An 18,075-nucleotide genomic window follows, 5' to 3' on the forward strand; every position below is an offset into this window, starting at 1 on the left:
GCCTTATTGTAAAGCTGAAGGGCGGTAGATGTGTATGCTAATTGATAGAATGCAGCTATAGTATGATGTTGCAGGCTCTGTAGAGTCTCCTCCAGTCAGGAAGGTTTCATTCAGTCTGCAGGGACACTCTGCTCCCCTTCCGCTGCAGGTCGTATGTCACTTATGGTATTTTTTTCTGCATGCTGAGGAGAGAGGACAGCATACTCTGACCTTCCTGACCTGTTCCAACATGACCTTGATATGAACTGCTGAACTCTTCAGTGGCATCCAATTCTCATGGCACGGCATTCCAACCGGAACTCTTATCAACAAACGCATTGGACCCCATCTACCATCCCCTGAGAAAAAGAACAGAAAGTGACATCACCACAGGAAATGATATCACCAACCCAAACATATAAATAGAAAGCCAGAAACATCAGCAGTGCTTTGTCCGAAGGCTCACTGAAGATGTTACTTATAATGATGACGAAACATCTGAAAATGAACCTTCAGCTCAGTGAGCAAACCTACGTCCAGAACCTCAACCTGAGTGACAAATTATCCAATTCTCAGTTGCATTGTGGCTAATCACTCATTAATTCAACTGATCTCTTGCTCTGACAGTGTGGAGAAATATGGGTATACGGACTCTGAGCGCATGTGCACCTGTCTATTAGAGATCAGTTGTCTGGGTATCACTTGCTCATCCTTTTTCCAGATGTAATGGGTTATTTAATCTTTTATGACATGACCGATACCATCCTTATCACTCGCCTACTGGTGACCTCTCTAGTTGCCACCATTCAGATTGTTTCAAAGGCTCTGAACCGATTTCTTCTGCAGATACGAGGATCTATCTCTCTCTCACCTCTCTACAGCGCCTCGAATAACACCTCAAGAGGAACTTTGGAGAACTTTGCAGCTGTCCATTGATGCCTTCTCATACCAAAGTTACCCTTCTGCAAACTCTTTTGCACCATCTCCTCTGTCACAGGCAAGCCCAGCCTAGGCTGCTCAAAGAGCCCTTTCGTTTCTAGAATCTGCTCCTACATACTCCTGGCACCACTAAAATTGCACCCCCCAGGCCAATTTAAAATTGTTTTGAGTCACTGAGTGATACAGCACAGAATCACGACACAGGAATATTCTAGTCATTGGGATCCTAAACCTGAATGAAAGTTCAGTCTCGTGTCATTTGATGACATGGAGAGCCTGTGGAAATACCTGGACTCAGTTGTCATTTTGCTCCACAGTCAGCTGTACTTGAAACATTGAAGAAGTGGCTGCTCAGAATACTGAGAATTTACATGTTTTTCAAGGCCAAAATATAAACAAAACTATAATGTTCTTATTGATTTTTTCCACTATTGTGAATATCAGTAACGCTGTTCCAGTGAAATTCATCTGCTTATACCATGCATTTTTGAAACTCTCTGCCTTTGAGTCCCATAACGAATCATATCCGAGTGTCTTGGAAGCTTCTAAAAGACTACCCAAAGTGTTTCACATAGTGGGCAACCAATCCAAAATCGGTTGTTTACTGTTGGATTGCTCTATCTGGAAAATTGCTGACTGTTTTCCACTCATTATTTTCTCATAAATTTCAGGCTTTTCCTGGACATGCAGGTAATTCTTCCAAAAAGTGATGATTATGTTCTAAAAAAATTGCACTTAAGAAATGATGCTTAAGGTGTTGGTGGTGCAGTCACGTTACAGCCACCACGCAGTTAAAAGTTCGCGCTTTAGAAACAGTGTCCCCAATTCATCAAAAAAGTGAGGACTGCAGATGCTGGAGACCAGAGTTGAAACGTGTGGTGCTGGAAAAACACAGCATCCGAGGAGCAGGAGAATCGACGTTTCGGGCATAAGCCCTTCTTCAGGAATGAGGCTGATGTGCCAAGCAGGCTGAGATAAAGGGTAGGGGGGAGGGAATTTGGGGGAGGGGCGCTGGAAATACAATAGGTGGAAGGAGGTGAGGGTGAGGGTGATAGGCTGGAGAGGGGGTGGGAGTGGAGAGGTTGGGAAGATGATTGCAGGTCAAGAGGGCGGTGCTGAATCCGGGGTTTGGGATTGAGATAAGGTCCAGGGGTTGGACCCACGCTCCCGGATCAATGAGTTCGACACGCGGCTAGACATCGAGCATTTCTTCCACTGCCTTCGTCTCCATGCCTACTTCTTCAACCAGGACTCCCGCCCACCCTCTGACGACCCCTTTCCCCGCCTCCAACACACCCCATCCACCTGGACACCCTGTGCTGGCCTCTTACCCGCCCTCGATGTCTTCATATCCAACTGCCGCTGCGACACTGACCACCTCAACCTGTCCACCCCCTCACCCACTCCAACCTCTCACCCTCACAATGCGCAGCCCTTCACTCCCTCCGCTCCAACCCCAACCTCACCATCAAACCGGCAGACAAGGGAGGCGCAGTGGTAGTTTGGCGCACTGATCTTTACACCGCTGAAGCTAGATGCCAACTCACGGACACCTCCTCCTACTGCCCCCTCGACCATGACCCGTCCTACCACCACCAAACCATCATCTCTCAGACCATCCATAACCTCATCACCTCAGGGAATCTCCCATCCACCGCCTCCAACCTCATAGTCCCACAACCCCACACCGCCCGTTTCTACCTCCTGCCCAAAATCCACAAACCTGACAGCCCTGGCAAACCCATTGTCTCAGCCTGCTCCTGCCCCACCAAATTCATCTCTGCATACCTCGACACTGTCCTGTCCCCCTTAGTCCAAGAACTCCCCACCTACGTTCAGGACACCATTCACCCCCTCCACCACCTCCATGATTTTTGCTTCCCTGGCCCCCAACGCCTTTTCTTCATGATGGACATCCAGTCCCTATACGCTTCCATCCGCATCATGAAGGCTCCAAGCCCTCGGTTTCTTCCTCTCCCGCCGACCCAACCAGTACCCTTCGACTGACTGAACTGGTCCTCACTCTTAACAACTTCTCCTTCCAATCCTCCCACTTCCTCCAAACCAAAGGAGTAGCCATGGGCACCCGCATGGGCCCCAGCTATGCCTGCCTCTTCGTCGGATATGTAGGACAGTCCATCTTCCGCAGCTACACTGGCACCACCCCCCATCTTTTCCTTCGCTACATCGATGATTGTATTGACGCTACCTCGTGCTCCCACGAGGAGGTTGAACGGTTCATCCACTTTACTAACACCTCCCACCCCGCCCTCAAATTTACCTGAACCGTTTAAGGCTCTTCTCTCCCCTTCCTAGACCTCTCCATTTCTATCTCGGGCGACCGACTCAACACAGACATTTACTACAAACCGAATGACTCCCACAGCTACCTAGGTTACACCTCCTCCCACCCTGCCCCCTGTAAAAACGCTATTCCATATTCCCAATTCCTTTGCCTCAGTCGCATCTGCTCTCAGAGGACCAATTCCACTACCGAACAGCCCAAATGGGCTCCTTCTTCAAAGACTGCAATTTTCCCTCTGACGTGGTCGATGATGCTCTCCACTGCATGTCCTCCACTTCCCGCGTCTCCGCCCTTGAACTCCGCCCCTCCAATCACCACCAGGACAGAACCCCACTGGTCCTCACCTTCCACCCCACCAACCTCCGGATACGTCGTATAATCCTCCGTCATTTCCGCTACCTCCAAACAGACCCCATCACCAGCGATATATTTCCCTCCCCACCACTATCAGCGTTCCGGAGAGATCACTCCCTCCACGACTCCCTCGTCAGGTCCACACCCCCCACCAACCTGACCTCCACTCCTGGCACCTTCCCCTGCAACTGCAAGAAGTACAAAACTTGGACCCACACCTCCCCCTCACCTACCTCTAAGGCCCCAATGGATCCTCCCATATCCGTCGCATATTCACCTGCACCTCCACACACATCATTTACTGTATCCACTGCACTGAATATGGTCTCCTCTACATTAGGGAGACAGGCCACCTACTTGCGGAACGTTTCAGGGAACACCTCTGGGACACCCGCACCAGCCAACCCAACCGCCCCGTGGCTGAACACTTTAACTCCCCCTCCCAAGGGGGAGGTCCCTTGGCTGCCTCCATGCAGGTCCATGGCTGCCTCCATCGCCAGACCCTGGCCAAATGACGCCCGGAGGAAGAACACCTCATCTTCCACCTAGGAACCCTCCAACCACACGGGATGAATGTAGATTTCTCCAGCTTCCTCATTTCCCCTCCACCCACCTCATCTCCGTCCCAACCCCCGGATTCAGCATCACCCTCTTAACCTGCAATTTTCTTCCCAACCTCTCTGCCTCCACCCCCATTCCGGCCTATCACCCTCACCTCACCTCTTTTCACCTATCGTATTCCCAGCACCCCTCCCCCAAATTCCCTCCCCCCTACCTTTTATCTCAGCTCGCTTGGCACACCAGCCTCATTCCTGAAGAAGGGCTTATGCCCGAGTCGATTCTCCTGCTCCTCAGATGCTGCCTGGCCTGCTGTGTTTTTCCAGCACCACACTTTTCATCCCCAATTCTTGAATCGTATTACAGCGAATTTGCATTAACTAAACATTCTAGTAGAATGACCTGTACTTTCCCATTTATTTCCTCCTTATCTCCATCTACATTCATTTCAGTTAACCTGCTTAGGCATGATAAGACAAATTGACGGGGCAGTTGGAACCTGAATCCTGTCCTGTTGGCCTAGAGGTAGGGATGTAATCACTGCACTACAAGAACCCCTGTCCATGACTGAATTTATTTAGCCCCATTCATTACATGCTGACAATCACTCTTTGCATTTGTCAGCTTTCTACATTTAAGTTGACATCAATGGATATAACTTTCAATCCTTTGTATAATCTGTTGAATTTGAATTTTGTCTACAAATTACTGTATTTTGTTCTCCATGCTGTTAGTGGGATAATTAAAATCATACTTCATTAAATTTTCTAAATGAGCTGTTTTCAAAACTCACTAAACTATTGGTTAGATTTGAGAAGATTTGTAGCTCAGGTTGTAGTTCTAGATGTAGGTTTGCTCACTGAGCTGGAAGGTTCATTTCCAGACGTTTTGTCACCCTACTAGGTGACATCTTCAGTGGGCCTTCGGCAAAGCACTGCTGATAATTCCTGGTTTCTATTTATATGTTTGGGTTTTTTTGGGTTGGTGATGTCATTTCCTGCAGTGAAGTCACTTCCTGTTCTTTTTCTCAGGGGGTGGTAGATGGGGTCTAACTCGATGTATTTGCTGATAGAATTTTGGTTGGAGTGCCATGCTTCTAGGAGTTCTCGAGCGTGTTTTTGTTTGGCTTGTCCTAGGTTGGATGTGTTGTCCCAGTCGAAATGGTGTTCTTCCTCATTTGTATGTAAGGATACTAGTGAGAAAGAGTCATGTCATTTTGTGTCTCACTAGTATTCTTACATACGGATGAGGAAGGACACCACTGCGACTGGGACGATACATCCATCCTAGGACAAGCCAAACAAAGACACGCACAAGAATTCCTAGAAGCATGGCATTCCAACCAGAACTCTATCAACAAACACATCAAGTTATACCCCATGTACCATCTCCTGAGAAAAAGAACAGGATGTGAGTTCACTACAGGAAATTACATCACCACAAGAAATGACATCATCAACCCAAAAAAAACTCAAACATATAAATAGAAACCAGGAATTATCAGCAGTGCTTCGCCGGAGGCCCACTGAAGATGTCACCTTGTAGGGTGATGAAAAGTCTGGAAATGAACCTTCCAGCTCAGCGAGCGAACCTACATCCTAACCAATGGCTATTGTCTCTTCAGCTATTTTTCACCTACTGACATCCTGGGAGGTATTGGTGGTAGTAACATTCATCTAGTAACCCAGAGGGCTAAGCTAATGCTCCAAGGACATCAGTTCAAATCTTGCTATGGCAGCTGATGGAATTTGAATTAAGGAAATAAATATGGAACATAAAACTAGTATCAATAATGGTGGGCATGTCGACTGTCATCAGTTGTTAAAACAAAAGTCCATTTGATCCATTAATGCCTTATGGTAATGAAATCTGCCATCATCACCCAGTGTTACGTACATGTAACTCCAGACCAAAAGCAATGTGATTGACATTTAGCCACCTCTGAAAGATCGAGTAATCCACTTCAAGGGCATTTAGGAATAGGAAACGATGACTGGCCTTGCCAATGGTGCCCATGTTCCATGAAAGAATATTTTAAAACATCTTGGGCCCATGATCCTCTCTGACCACCATATCCATTGGTGATGTTAGGTAGAGGTCCCACCACTAGCTTGTGAATATTCTAGCTGAAAGATGAGGGCAGTCAATTCATAAACTCAAGACTAAGATCAATAGGTTCCTGGACATCAGGAGAACTGAGATATGGAGAAATTGTAGGAAATTTGAGGGTTTTTTAAAAGTTCTGTGATCTTAACAAGTTGCCAGGATTGCTCCAGTTTTTTTTTTCTGGTCTTAATAAGTAAAACAAGTGAGGAAGTAGGGAATAAAATGTAAATAGAAAATCTGTTTCATTTTTCTTTTGCAGAGAGGTTGCTGTGGATAGGGTGAAGACTGGGATGGGTGGAAAGACTGGGAACAAAGGAGCAGTAGCACTTCGTCTGCAGTTTTACAGCAGCACACTCTGCTTCATATGTGCCCATCTGACAGCTGGACAGTCACAAGTGAAAGAAAGAAATGAAGATTATAGAGAAATCATGCAGAAGCTCAGCTTCCCAATGGTATTTATTCTTTCTGCACATTTACGTTTTAGTCAATTAGCATACTGTTTACCTCTGGAACCAGATTTAAATGTAGCCCAGGAATTAAGATGATGGATTCTCCATTTTGATTTTGTTTAAATTTTTTCTTTTCTCTTGGTGAGTCATATAAAAATGAGTTTAGTTTGTTCCAGCATGTTCTTATTGTACATGTATATTTTGCACAAAACTCTGAAATAGTCGTTTAGTGCCAATTATTGAAATCGGGATTGCTAGTACAGAAATTGATAATGTTCAAAAGATACATCAAAGCAGAGTAAGAAAACAACCAGAAGTTAGGAGAAAATTTTAATATCATGACCATAACTAGTTTAATTAAAATTTATTAGGTATAAGGCATGATGAAGAAGTATTGGTATGAAAAATAAATTGGCAGAACAAGCTTTGGAACAGGAATGGAAAAAAGTTAGGGGAGAAAAATGCCATGTTTTTGAAGAGCAATAAAAAGTGTATATGCAAGGTTACGCATTGGAAATGAAGATGATACAGGGAAATGATAATCTGTATTAATTTAATAACTATAACCTATAATGTGTCTTCACATTAAGAAGGTGAGAACGAGAAAGACTGTGGATGGATTTGATGATGCACTATTTTAGAATGTATTATGGGCATTGTGCAATGTCAACATTTATCTATTTTTAATTGCTCTTCAGAAGGTGGTAATGAACCAACTATTTCAAAGCACTGTAATCCGCGTAGGAAGATTCCTATACAGTGCTGTAAGATAGGGAATTTATATGACTTTGACCCAGCAACAGTGAGAGAAAAGTGAGAAATTCCTTTGTGGGGAAAGGAATTTGTGACATGTAAAGAGCCTAGGAGGTGGTGTTGTTCTTATGGGCTTGCTGCCCTTCTAAGTGATAGATGCAGTCAGTTGGGAGGTGCTGTTGAAAATGACCGAGTTGCTACAGTGGAATAAAGGAACTGGCGTTTCTTTACAAGATTGGATTACTGAAGCTTGTGCATTCTGCATGGAGCAAAGGAAATTGAGAGGAGATTTGACAGAAATGGACAAGATTAGTCCAAGTTTTTGGAAGGTAGACACACACAGCTATTTATTAGCTAATGAAGAAAGTATTAGGAGACATAGATTTAGGATTTTAAGTAAAGAGATGTAAACAGAATATGATGAAGAACTTCTTTATTCAGTGGGTGATAATGAAATCAGACTTATAGTATTAACAAAAGCAATGAATAGTTTCAAAAGAATATTGGGTGGGTACTTGAAAGAAAGAAATTAAATGGCCTTGAGCAGAGAAGTAGACTGACTGGATTGCTTTGTGGTGAGCCAGCGTACACTCAATTGGTTGAAGGCCCGCCATAGTGCCCTAAGTAATTTGATGAGTCTAGGTGCAGTCTTTTTGAGTCTGTTCTGCCATTTGGTGAGATTTTGGCAGATCTGACCTGACACCATATACCTGCCTGTGTCCCATATCATTTGATATGTTTGACTAGCAAAAGTCTGTGCTTCTCAGTCTTAAGAATAATAGTTGATCCAGCAGTAACTGCTGCTTGCAGAAAAATGTTGCAAACGTCTACCACCCTGTAGAGTCATAGAGATGTACATGTTTTGATTTGCTCTGACTAGAGCCTCATCTGATTGGCTTAAGTGTAGTGTTTTGGATATGACCTTAGTCTTGCATTATCTATTCCCTTAATATTTTCAAAAGTTTGATCAAATCACCTTCTAATCTCCTACATTCCAGGGAATACAAAACTAATTTGTGCAAAACAAAAATGAAATAATTATTATCCAAGAAATCTGAAGAAAATATTGCTGGAAATAATCATGGATTAGACAGCGTCTGAGCAAAAGAAAGCAGAGTTACCTTGTCATGGTTAAGGAATTTTTACCTCTTCTTGTAATTTAACCTTTCAAGTTCAGGTTGCATTCTGGTAAATCTACACTGCATTGTATCCAAGGCTGGTCATATCCTACCAAAGATATGGTGCCTAGAACTTCTCACACTGTTCCACATGTAATCTGACCAGAGCTTTGCACAGTAAAAGCATGACATCTGTTTGTATTTTACTCCTCTGCATAAAATGGCCAGAATTCTATTAGTGCTTTTGATTAATTTCTGTTCTTGTTCATGACATTTTAATGATATATGTATCTGGTAAGTGTAGATACCAGAACAAATGTGAATGCAGTATGTGTCAACCTGCACCACAAGAATGCCTGCGACCATCTTAAAGCATATGCTCACTTTATCAGCTTCAAGTGAAATGCATCAGCTCCTTTGGAATACAAGCTCCAGTGATTCCCTCGGGTGACAACAGATGACAGAGAAGGGAATTTTGCAAATATTGCCTGCTCCAGCTTGGAACAAACATAAAATATATCAGTTTATTGCCATGGCCAGCATCAGAGGCTTTATTTTATATTCACTCGTGGGATGTAGGTGTTGCTAGTTAAGTCAGCATTTGTTGCCGATCCCTGACTGCCCTTGAGAAGGTGGTGGAAAACCGCCTTCTTGAACCGCTGTAACCCATGTGCAGTATGTAGCCCCACAATGTTGTTAGAGAATACCAAGATTTGACACAGAAAAATTCAGGATGGTGAAGGACTTGGAGGGGAGTTTGCAGGTGGTGGTGTTCCCATATATCTGCTGCCCTTGTCATTTTAAAGGGGAATGGTTATGAATTTGAAAGATGCTATCACAGAATCTTTGGTAAATTTCTGCAGAACATCTTATAGGTAGTACACTTTGCTGTTACTGAACATCATTAGTGAGGGCGTGGATATTTGTAGATGTGGTGCCAATCAAGTGGGCTATTTTATCCTAGCTGGGATCAAGCTTCCTGAGTGTGTTGTACCCATCCAGGCAAGTGGGGAGTATTCCAGCACACTCCTGACTTGTGCCTTGTAGATGATAGGCAGGCTTTGGGGGAGGCAGGAATTGAGTTGTTTGGTGAAGTATTCCTAGCCTCTGGACCTGCTTGTGTAGCCATTGTTTATATATGGCAAGTCCATTTGAGTTTCTGGTCAGTGGTAACTTATAGGATCTCGATAGTGGGGGATTCAGTGATGGTAATGCTATTGAGTGTTAAGGGATGATGGGTGGATTGTGTCTTTTGGAGATTGTCATTGCCTGGCATTTTGTATGATATAAATACTGCTTGTCACTTTTCAGCCCAAGCCTGGATGTTGTCCAGTTCTTTTTGCATATGAATAAAGACTTCCTCAGTATCAGAGAGTCATAAATAGTACTGAACGTTGTGCAATAATCAGCAAACATCCCCTACTTCTGACCTTGATGGAGGGGAGGCCATTTGGAAAATGCTTGGGTTTGGGATACTACCCTGAGGAACTCCTGCAAACTTTCCTGGAGTTAGGATGATATTGGAAGTCAGTCACCTTATCAGCAGAAAGCTCTTCCCCTGTTTCCCAGTGATTTGAGTTTTGCTATGGTCCTTGATGCTGCGATCAGTCAAATGTAGCCTTGATGCCAAGGGCTATTATTTTCACCTCACCTCTAGAATTCAGCTCTTTTGTCTGTGTTTGGACCAAAGCCGTAATGAGATCAGAAACTGAATGGCCCTGGTAGAACCAAGTCTAGTCATTTGTGAACCATTGCTGAGCTAATGCTGCTGGATAGCAGTGTTGATGATACCTTTCACCACCATTTGTGGAGCCTCCGCCTTCAGCAAGTTGTTTAATAGTACACCACAATTCATGACTGGATGTGACAGGACTGCAGAGCTTAAATCTGACCCAAGGAATTGTTTAGTTCAGTTACTTTTGCTGTTTGGTATGCAAGTGGTTTTGTAGCTTCACCAGGTTGATATCTTGTTTTTAATGTATGCCTGGTGTTGCTACTGATATGCCCTCCTGCATTCTTCATTTGACCAGGGTTGATTCCCTTGTTTGATGGTGACAGTAATTGTAGAATGGGGGATATGCAGGGTAATGAGATTGTGTTGGACTGTGATTCTGCTACTGCTGATAACCACAGCAGCTCATGGATGCCTAATCTTGATTTGCTAGATCTGTTTAAAGTCTGCCCCATTTAGTATAATAATAATGTCTCACAACATGATAGAGAGTGTTCTTTATGTGAAGGTAGGGTTTCATCTCCATGAGGAATGCACAGTATCTTACTGATAGATGGACAGATGCATCTCTGACAGATTGGTTAAGATGAGGTTAAGTAAGTTTTTTCCCTATGATTTGTTCCATCACTAGCTGCCCTAGTCCCAGTCTAACATCTATGTCATTTAGGATTTGTCCTGCTTGATCTGTATAGTGCTGCTGAGCAGTTGTTGATGGAGACCATTGAAATCCGCTACCCAGAGTACATTCTGCACCCCTGCCAACCTCAGTGCTTTCTCCAAGTGTTGTTCAACATGGAAAACTTCTGATTCCTCAGTCAAGGGAGGATGGTAGGTAATAATCAGTGGAAGGTTTCCTTGCCCACATTTGACCTGATACATTGACTCCAGACTCCATGACTCAATGTTAGACTTTGAGGCTTTCAGGAAGGAGTCTGCAAATGTTGCTGGTTTGACTGGTCTTGAATCTAGGCGAAAGTGGGTACTACAGATGCTGGAGATTAGAGACAAGATTAGCGTGGTGTTGGAGAAGTACAGCAGGTCAGGCAGCATCCAAGGAGCAGGAAATGCCTGATCTGCTGTGCTTTTCCAGCACTACTCTGGTCTTGAATCTATTGTTTCATTGAAGACACAAAAAGGTATGTTACTTCTTTAACATTCCATTTCCTTCACTTGAGTGACATCCTATTAGACTAGTAATTGCTTAGAAAATTTCTATCCTATTTCAATTTGTTTACATAATATTTGCTGTTCATTTATTGTGACAGGGAAGAAATGTTTTCTCCCATGACTATGTATTCTGGTGTGGAGATTCAAACTTCCGCCTTGATCTTCCACATGAAGAAATCCTTCACCACATTAAAGGACAGGACTGGAAAACTCTTCAGGTCTATGACCAATTGCAACATCAGAAGACTGAGAATAAAGTGAGTAAAATTTATTTTTCCAGGGTAGTCATTGCTCATAAATAAAAACAGAAATTGCTGAAAAAGCTTAGCAAGTCTGGCAGCTTTTGTGGAAAGAAATCAGAGTTAACATTTCGGGTTGAGTGACCCTTCCTCAGCAACTTCTCGATGGTTAGTATCCCCCCCCCCCCCCGTCACACGGGAGACCAGGGTTTAGTTCTCTGACAAGGAGTGCGTGCTATATCTGAGCTTGGCTATGCATCTGTAAGGTCACGTTCATTTGTGGCACAATAGCTCAGTGGTTAGCACTGCTGCTTCACAGTGCCAAGGACCCAGGTTCGATTCCAGCCTTGTGTGATTGTCTGTCAGGGACATTCTCATTCACATTCACATTGCACATTCTCCTTGTGTCTGTGTGTGGGTTTCCTCCAGCTGCTCCATAGTCCAAAGATATGCACATTAGGTGGATTGGCCGTGCTAAATGCCCAGTAATATCCAGGGATGAGCAGCTTAAGTGGGTTGGCCTTGTTAAATGCAAGGTTACAGGAATGGGTTGGGGACGTGGGTCTGGGTGGGATTGTCTTTGGTGGATCGGTGCAGATCCGATGGATCGAACTTCCTCTTTCCACACTGTAGGGATTCTGTGATTTTAGTGGCTCGGTGGTTAGCACTGCTGCCTCACAGTGCCAAAGACCTGGATTCAATTCTAGCGTCAGCAACTGTCTCTGTGGAGTTTGCACATTCTCCCCTTGTCTGTGTGGGTTTCCTTCTGGTGCTCTGATTTCCTCCCACAGTGCAAAGATGTGCAAGTTAGGTGGGCTGGCCGAGCTAAGTTACCCATAGTGTACAGGGATATGCAGGCTTGGTGGATTAGCCATGATAAATAAGGGTTTAGGGGATAAGATGCTCTTCGATTGGCTGAACAACCTCTATCTGCATTGCAGGGATTCTATGACTCTAGGAAACAGCAGGATGCATTATTGCTCATTGATTTATAATGATAATCTAGTAAAATGTATTTATAACTTAATACAAAAACGCCTGTGCCCCAATGTCTGATTTTATGTTATGAGGAGGAGTACATTACCAAGGGTTATTTGCAATGTGCTCTTGGTTTTAGCGAGTGAATTCAAGTCTAATATTTCTACAAGTATGTATTTGTTCTTACTGCCACTGTTATGAACAATTTTTGCACATTAATGCAAAAACCAGTTTCAGAAGGGGAAGTAGACGGGAGAATGTTCAAGGCCCATACATTAACTTGAGGATAGGTTCACTAACTTTATTTTGAATGATTGAGAGGGTTTTTTTCTGGGTTTTGCATTTCCAAGCTTTTCAGTGATGCACATGATGTGATGTCAAATTGATAATTTATGGGTGTAATACAAAAATGAAATATGGGGATTCCAGGAGATATTAACATGAACTCACATAAGGCAAGGCCATCGTACAGATTCAAGCTCCCTGTATTTGTGGCTTGGTGCAGTCAGGAGTGTTGGAGGAAGGAACCTGCTAAAGTCAAGTGATACAAAGGTGTCTGAAAGAATGAGGAACAGGAACATTATACCCAACAAAAAGCAGAAGTTGCTGGAAAAGCTCAGCAGGTCTGGCAGCATTTGTAAGGAGAAATCAGAGTTAACGTTTCAGGTCAAGGGACCCCTCCTCAGAACCCTTTCTCAGGTCACCAGATCTGAAACGTTAACTCCGGTTTCTCTTCATAGCTGCTGCCAGACCTGCTGAGCTTTTCCAGCAACTTCTGTTTTTGTTTCTGATTTACAGCATCTACAGTTCTTTCAGAACATTATACCCAAGTTTGGGTTCTACACAGAAGCAGCTTAATGATGTAACCAGCTTCTGTGCCCACTATTTATCCCATGTCAGCATGCTCTTTTACTTGCTTCATTATGAGACCCATGAGGCAAGTGTGCAATGGGTGTAGACATGGCCATAGGATTAGTTTGTTCAATGCTTTGGGGAAGTGCTAGTGATATGGAAGCCAACTAAAGGATTCATTACATATGAACAAGGAACAAGAGTTGGCCGTTCATGATGGCCATTCAATAAGATCATAACTGATTTGATTTAACCTCAATTCTACATTCCTGCACATTCCTGAAAAACTTTTATTACTTTCATGATCATGAATCTATCTATCTCAGTCTGAAAAGTACTGTATTTAAAAATTCTGCATTCACTTTCTTTTGAGGAAGGAAGTTCCAAATACAAAGGAACCTAGATTATCCGAATGAGATGGGTGGGTGCTATTTTGTTTGGATAATTGATTATTCGGTTAATCGATTCAATGCATTTCCTCTGGGGCTTTGAGTTTCCTGTAAAGTCTGCTTTCTGTTCAGGAGATAAGGTAGCATCACAGCGCATGCAAGGCCCCCCGACCCCACCTAAAACCACCCCCTCACCCGCACACCCAATCCCATCCAATACCGCTCCCACCTGTCCCCCAACGCCACCCCCCACCTGCCTCCCAACCCCATCCAACACTGCTCCACCCTCCTGCCCCAACCCCATCCAACACCACCACCCTCATCCACCCCCAACCCCATTTAAAACAGCTCCCCTGCCCGCACCCTAAACCCCATCCAATACCACCCCCACCTGTCCCCCAACACCACACCCCCACCTGCCTCCCAACCCTGTCCAACACTGCTCCACCCTCTTGCCCCAAACCCATCCAATACCGCCCCCTGCCCGCCCCAACCCCGTCCAATACCGCTTCCCCTCCTGCCTCCCAACCCCATCCAACACCGCCATCCACACCTGCCCCTAACCCCATCCAACACCGCTTCCCCTCCTGCCCTCCAACACCGCCGCCCCCACCTGCCCCAACCCCGTCCAACGCCGCTCCCCCCACCTTCCCCCAACCCTGTCCAACACTGCTCCTCCCGCCCCCCAAACCCCGTCCAACACCGCCCACTGCCTGCCCCCAACATCCCTCCGTCCAGTCCCGCCCACTCTCCAGGGCAGCTGTACTGGACACCAAGACTGCTGCTGTTGCTGCCTTTTGTAGGGTGGGTCTCCAAATAGCGCGGGCACGCACACTATCTTTTACTGCAGCACTTTGACCGATTCCAGCTTTGCCCTCTACAGGGCAATGTTAGAGAGATTATCTGGGGAAGAGGCGTTTAGGGTGCACCCCTGTGTAGAATTCCAGGGAAAATGTGGGGAGAGGGAAGGGTGGTGCAGGCGGTCAGTCATTTAGAGACAGTGCCTGCGCTCCCATCAGTCCAGGACTGTTCTCGGCAGGACTTTTAATCACTGTAAACAAAAGACGCGACCAGCGTTGGAAATACATGTTTGATGTAATGCTTCTGTCGGGACCTCGAGATCTCCTTCTGAAAATCCGATTTTTGGATAGTTGGTATATGGATAATCGAGGTTCCTTTGTACACTCATCTCTGAGAAAAAGAATGTTCCCTCATCTCTGTCTTAAATGGACAACCACCAGTTCAAGATTCTCCCACAGGTGTAAATATCTTTTTGACTTCCAGCTGGTAGAGTCCCCTCTGTTTGTATGTTTCAATTAAGTCACCTCTGACTCTTCTAAACTCCAGAGGAAAAAAGCCTGATCTGTCTAGCCTTGCCTCAAAAGACAATCTACTTAGTCCAGTTATTAGTCTAATAAACCTTCTTTGAACTGCTTCAAATGTATTAACATTTTTCTGTAAATAGGGTGAAATCTGTATTGTCCTGGTACTCCAAATACAATCTCACCAATGTCTTGTACAACTGAAGCACAATCTCCTTACTCTTGCATTCAATTCTCCCGCAATAAAGCATAATATTCTGTTAGCTTTTCTGATTACTATCTGTATCTACATGCTATCCTTCTACAATTCTCATACTAGGACACCCAGTTCTCTCTGCATCTTAGAGCTCTGCAGCTTTTTAACCACTTGGATGATATGTTTCATTTTTTTTCTTTCTGCCAAAATAGATTTTATACTCCATTTACCAGATCTTACCGACTTAAGGAGACTATCAAAAGATATAAATAAGTTATGTTCTCTTTACACCTCACTTTCCTGCCAAATTTCATGTCATCAGCAAATTTACTGCCATACCCTATCTTCCCATTGCTCTATAGTTCTGTTTCATGCCCCCCAGGACCCATAACACTGGAGTGGAAGAAAGTCAACCTTAATCCCAAGTGATTGCCTATGAAGAAGATTGCTCAGTGTCAATCTCCTCCTCCACTTTAATGTTCTCACTGTTAGAAGATATCTGATGAACATCTTTGTAAATGTGTGCAGCTCCAAACATTTTGGCTGTGTAGTACCATGCAGGAGCTGTTAAGATTCTTTAGGAGCTTGCTGATGAGTATGGAAAAACCCTAGAGACCTCACTGGGAGTCTGAAGGGCAGTCCTGATACATGAATTTGCTCAGTTAACCCACCTGGATGGTCCTATGACTTTCATCAGGATGTTTATGCAATTCACTTGTGTGTCTTTTTGTCTGGTTCAATCCATGTGTTCCCTAACTGGAAACCTTGGGTGAACCATGGGGAAATCCACTGCTTACTGAAGACCAGGCATGTAGCATTTAAGTCAGATAACCCAGACCTATACATGAAATCCAGGTATGGCCCTCCAGGCCATTAGAAATATCATGAGGAATACCAGACCAGGCTAGAGGCCCAAACTAACCATACGGACGCGTATGGCAAGGCCTACACAGCATAACGGGATATAAAATGAAGCAGAACAAAATAGCAGACAAAATTACATCCCTTCCCTGATGCACTCAATGCTTTCTCTGCTCAGTTTGAGCAGATTGCCAGTGGCACGGTGTCACCTGTCCCAATAGGCCAGGACACACTTGTTCCCCCATCACCGCTGCAGACGTCAGATCAGTCTTCCTGAGAGTAAACCCATGGAAAATGACTGGCCCAGGCAGAGTCCCTGGCTATATATTTATCTCCTGTGTGGACCAGCAAGTGGAGGTATTTGCTGACATTTTCACCCTCTCCTTGCTGCAATGTGTAGTCCCCATCTGCTTCAAGAACACTGCCACCATTCCAGTATAAAGAAAACACATGCAACATGCTTCAACAACTACTGCCCAGTGGCTCTGACATCCATAATCATGAAGTGCTTTGAGACGCTGGTCATAGCCCTCACCAACTCTATTCTCCCAACCTGCCTCGATCCCCTGCAATTTCCTAGTGGCAAACAGGACATCATTTCTTCAGCCCTACACTCATCACTGGAACATCTGGATAGCAAGGACACCATGGGGCTCGTACTGATCGACTACAGCTCCATCTTCAACATCATAATCCCTACCAGACTAATCTCAAAACTCCAAGACCTAGGTCTCAGCTCCGCTGTCATCAACTGGATCCTCAGCTTCCTGACTGCAGACTGCAATCAGCGAAGATAGACAACAGCACTTCCTCCATGATAATCCTCAACACTGGCACTGGCAAGAATGTTTTCTCAGCCCCCTACTGTACTCGCTGTACGCCCATGACTGTGTAGACAAATTCCACATGAACACCATTTGCAGGTTTGCTGACGACGCCACCTTGGTGGCTGGATGTCAAACAACAAAGAGTCAGAATTCAGGAAGATGTAGAGGTCTTGGTGCAATGACAACAATCTCTGTCAATGTTGGCAAAACAAAATAACTGATCATTAACTTTGGGAAGGAAGGAGAGGACACGCACCTATCTATGTCAACAGAACTGAGGTGGAGAGAGTTGACAGTGTAAAGTTCGTGGTAATGACAATAACCAACAATCTGTCGTAGTCTTCCCAACATTTGCAAATGCACCATAGAAAGCATACTACTCGCATGCATAACAGCCTGGTACAGAAACTGCTGTGCTCAGTACCGTAAGAAACTGCAGAAAATTGTGTGCACAGCCCAGACCATCACAGAAGCCGACCTTCCATCATGGATTCCATTTACTCTTGTTGTTGCAAAAAGGCTGCCAACATCAAAGACCCCTGCCACTCCCATAAAGCTCTCATACAACCTCTTCTGTTGGGCAGAAGATACTGAAGCTTGAATACAGAAGAACCTTGATTATCCAAAGGACACAGGCGGGGAGTATTTTGTTTGTTTAATCTAATTCCGGATAATTGAATGCCGGATAACATAGTCTAGCTGAGCATTGGGACCTTGCGATCTTGCCAGATAAACCGATATTTGGCATTCAATTATCCAAATAATCAAGGTTTAACAGTCTGCTGTTAGTAGACTGCTGAATGGACCTCTCAATTTTGAATAAAGTTGATCTTGCTTTGTGCACCTCCAGTGCAGCTGGAACCTTGTATACCTCACTCTGTCTAAGCACCCTGTGACCTGTATGTCCTAGTTTGCTATGATCTGCCTGCACTGCTTGCAAAACAAAACTTT

At 44.5% G+C, this 18,075-nt stretch overlaps 1 protein-coding gene across 3 annotated transcripts in view; it reads left to right on the forward strand.

The window, feature by feature from the left end:
* Positions 1 to 18,075, forward strand: part of LOC132819805 (synaptojanin-2-like) — a 207,559-nt gene that overhangs the window by 134,942 nt on the left and 54,542 nt on the right. For all 3 annotated transcript variants that reach the window (XM_060831596.1, XM_060831597.1, XM_060831598.1), the window contains 2 exons: positions 6,501 to 6,693; positions 11,559 to 11,717. In XM_060831596.1, the coding sequence (XP_060687579.1) occupies positions 6,501 to 6,693; positions 11,559 to 11,717 (352 nt within the window). The remainder of the gene's footprint in view (positions 1 to 6,500; positions 6,694 to 11,558; positions 11,718 to 18,075) is intronic.

Source organism: Hemiscyllium ocellatum, chromosome 10 (genome assembly GCF_020745735.1).
Source record: "Hemiscyllium ocellatum isolate sHemOce1 chromosome 10, sHemOce1.pat.X.cur, whole genome shotgun sequence".
NCBI lineage: Eukaryota > Metazoa > Chordata > Chondrichthyes > Orectolobiformes > Hemiscylliidae > Hemiscyllium > Hemiscyllium ocellatum.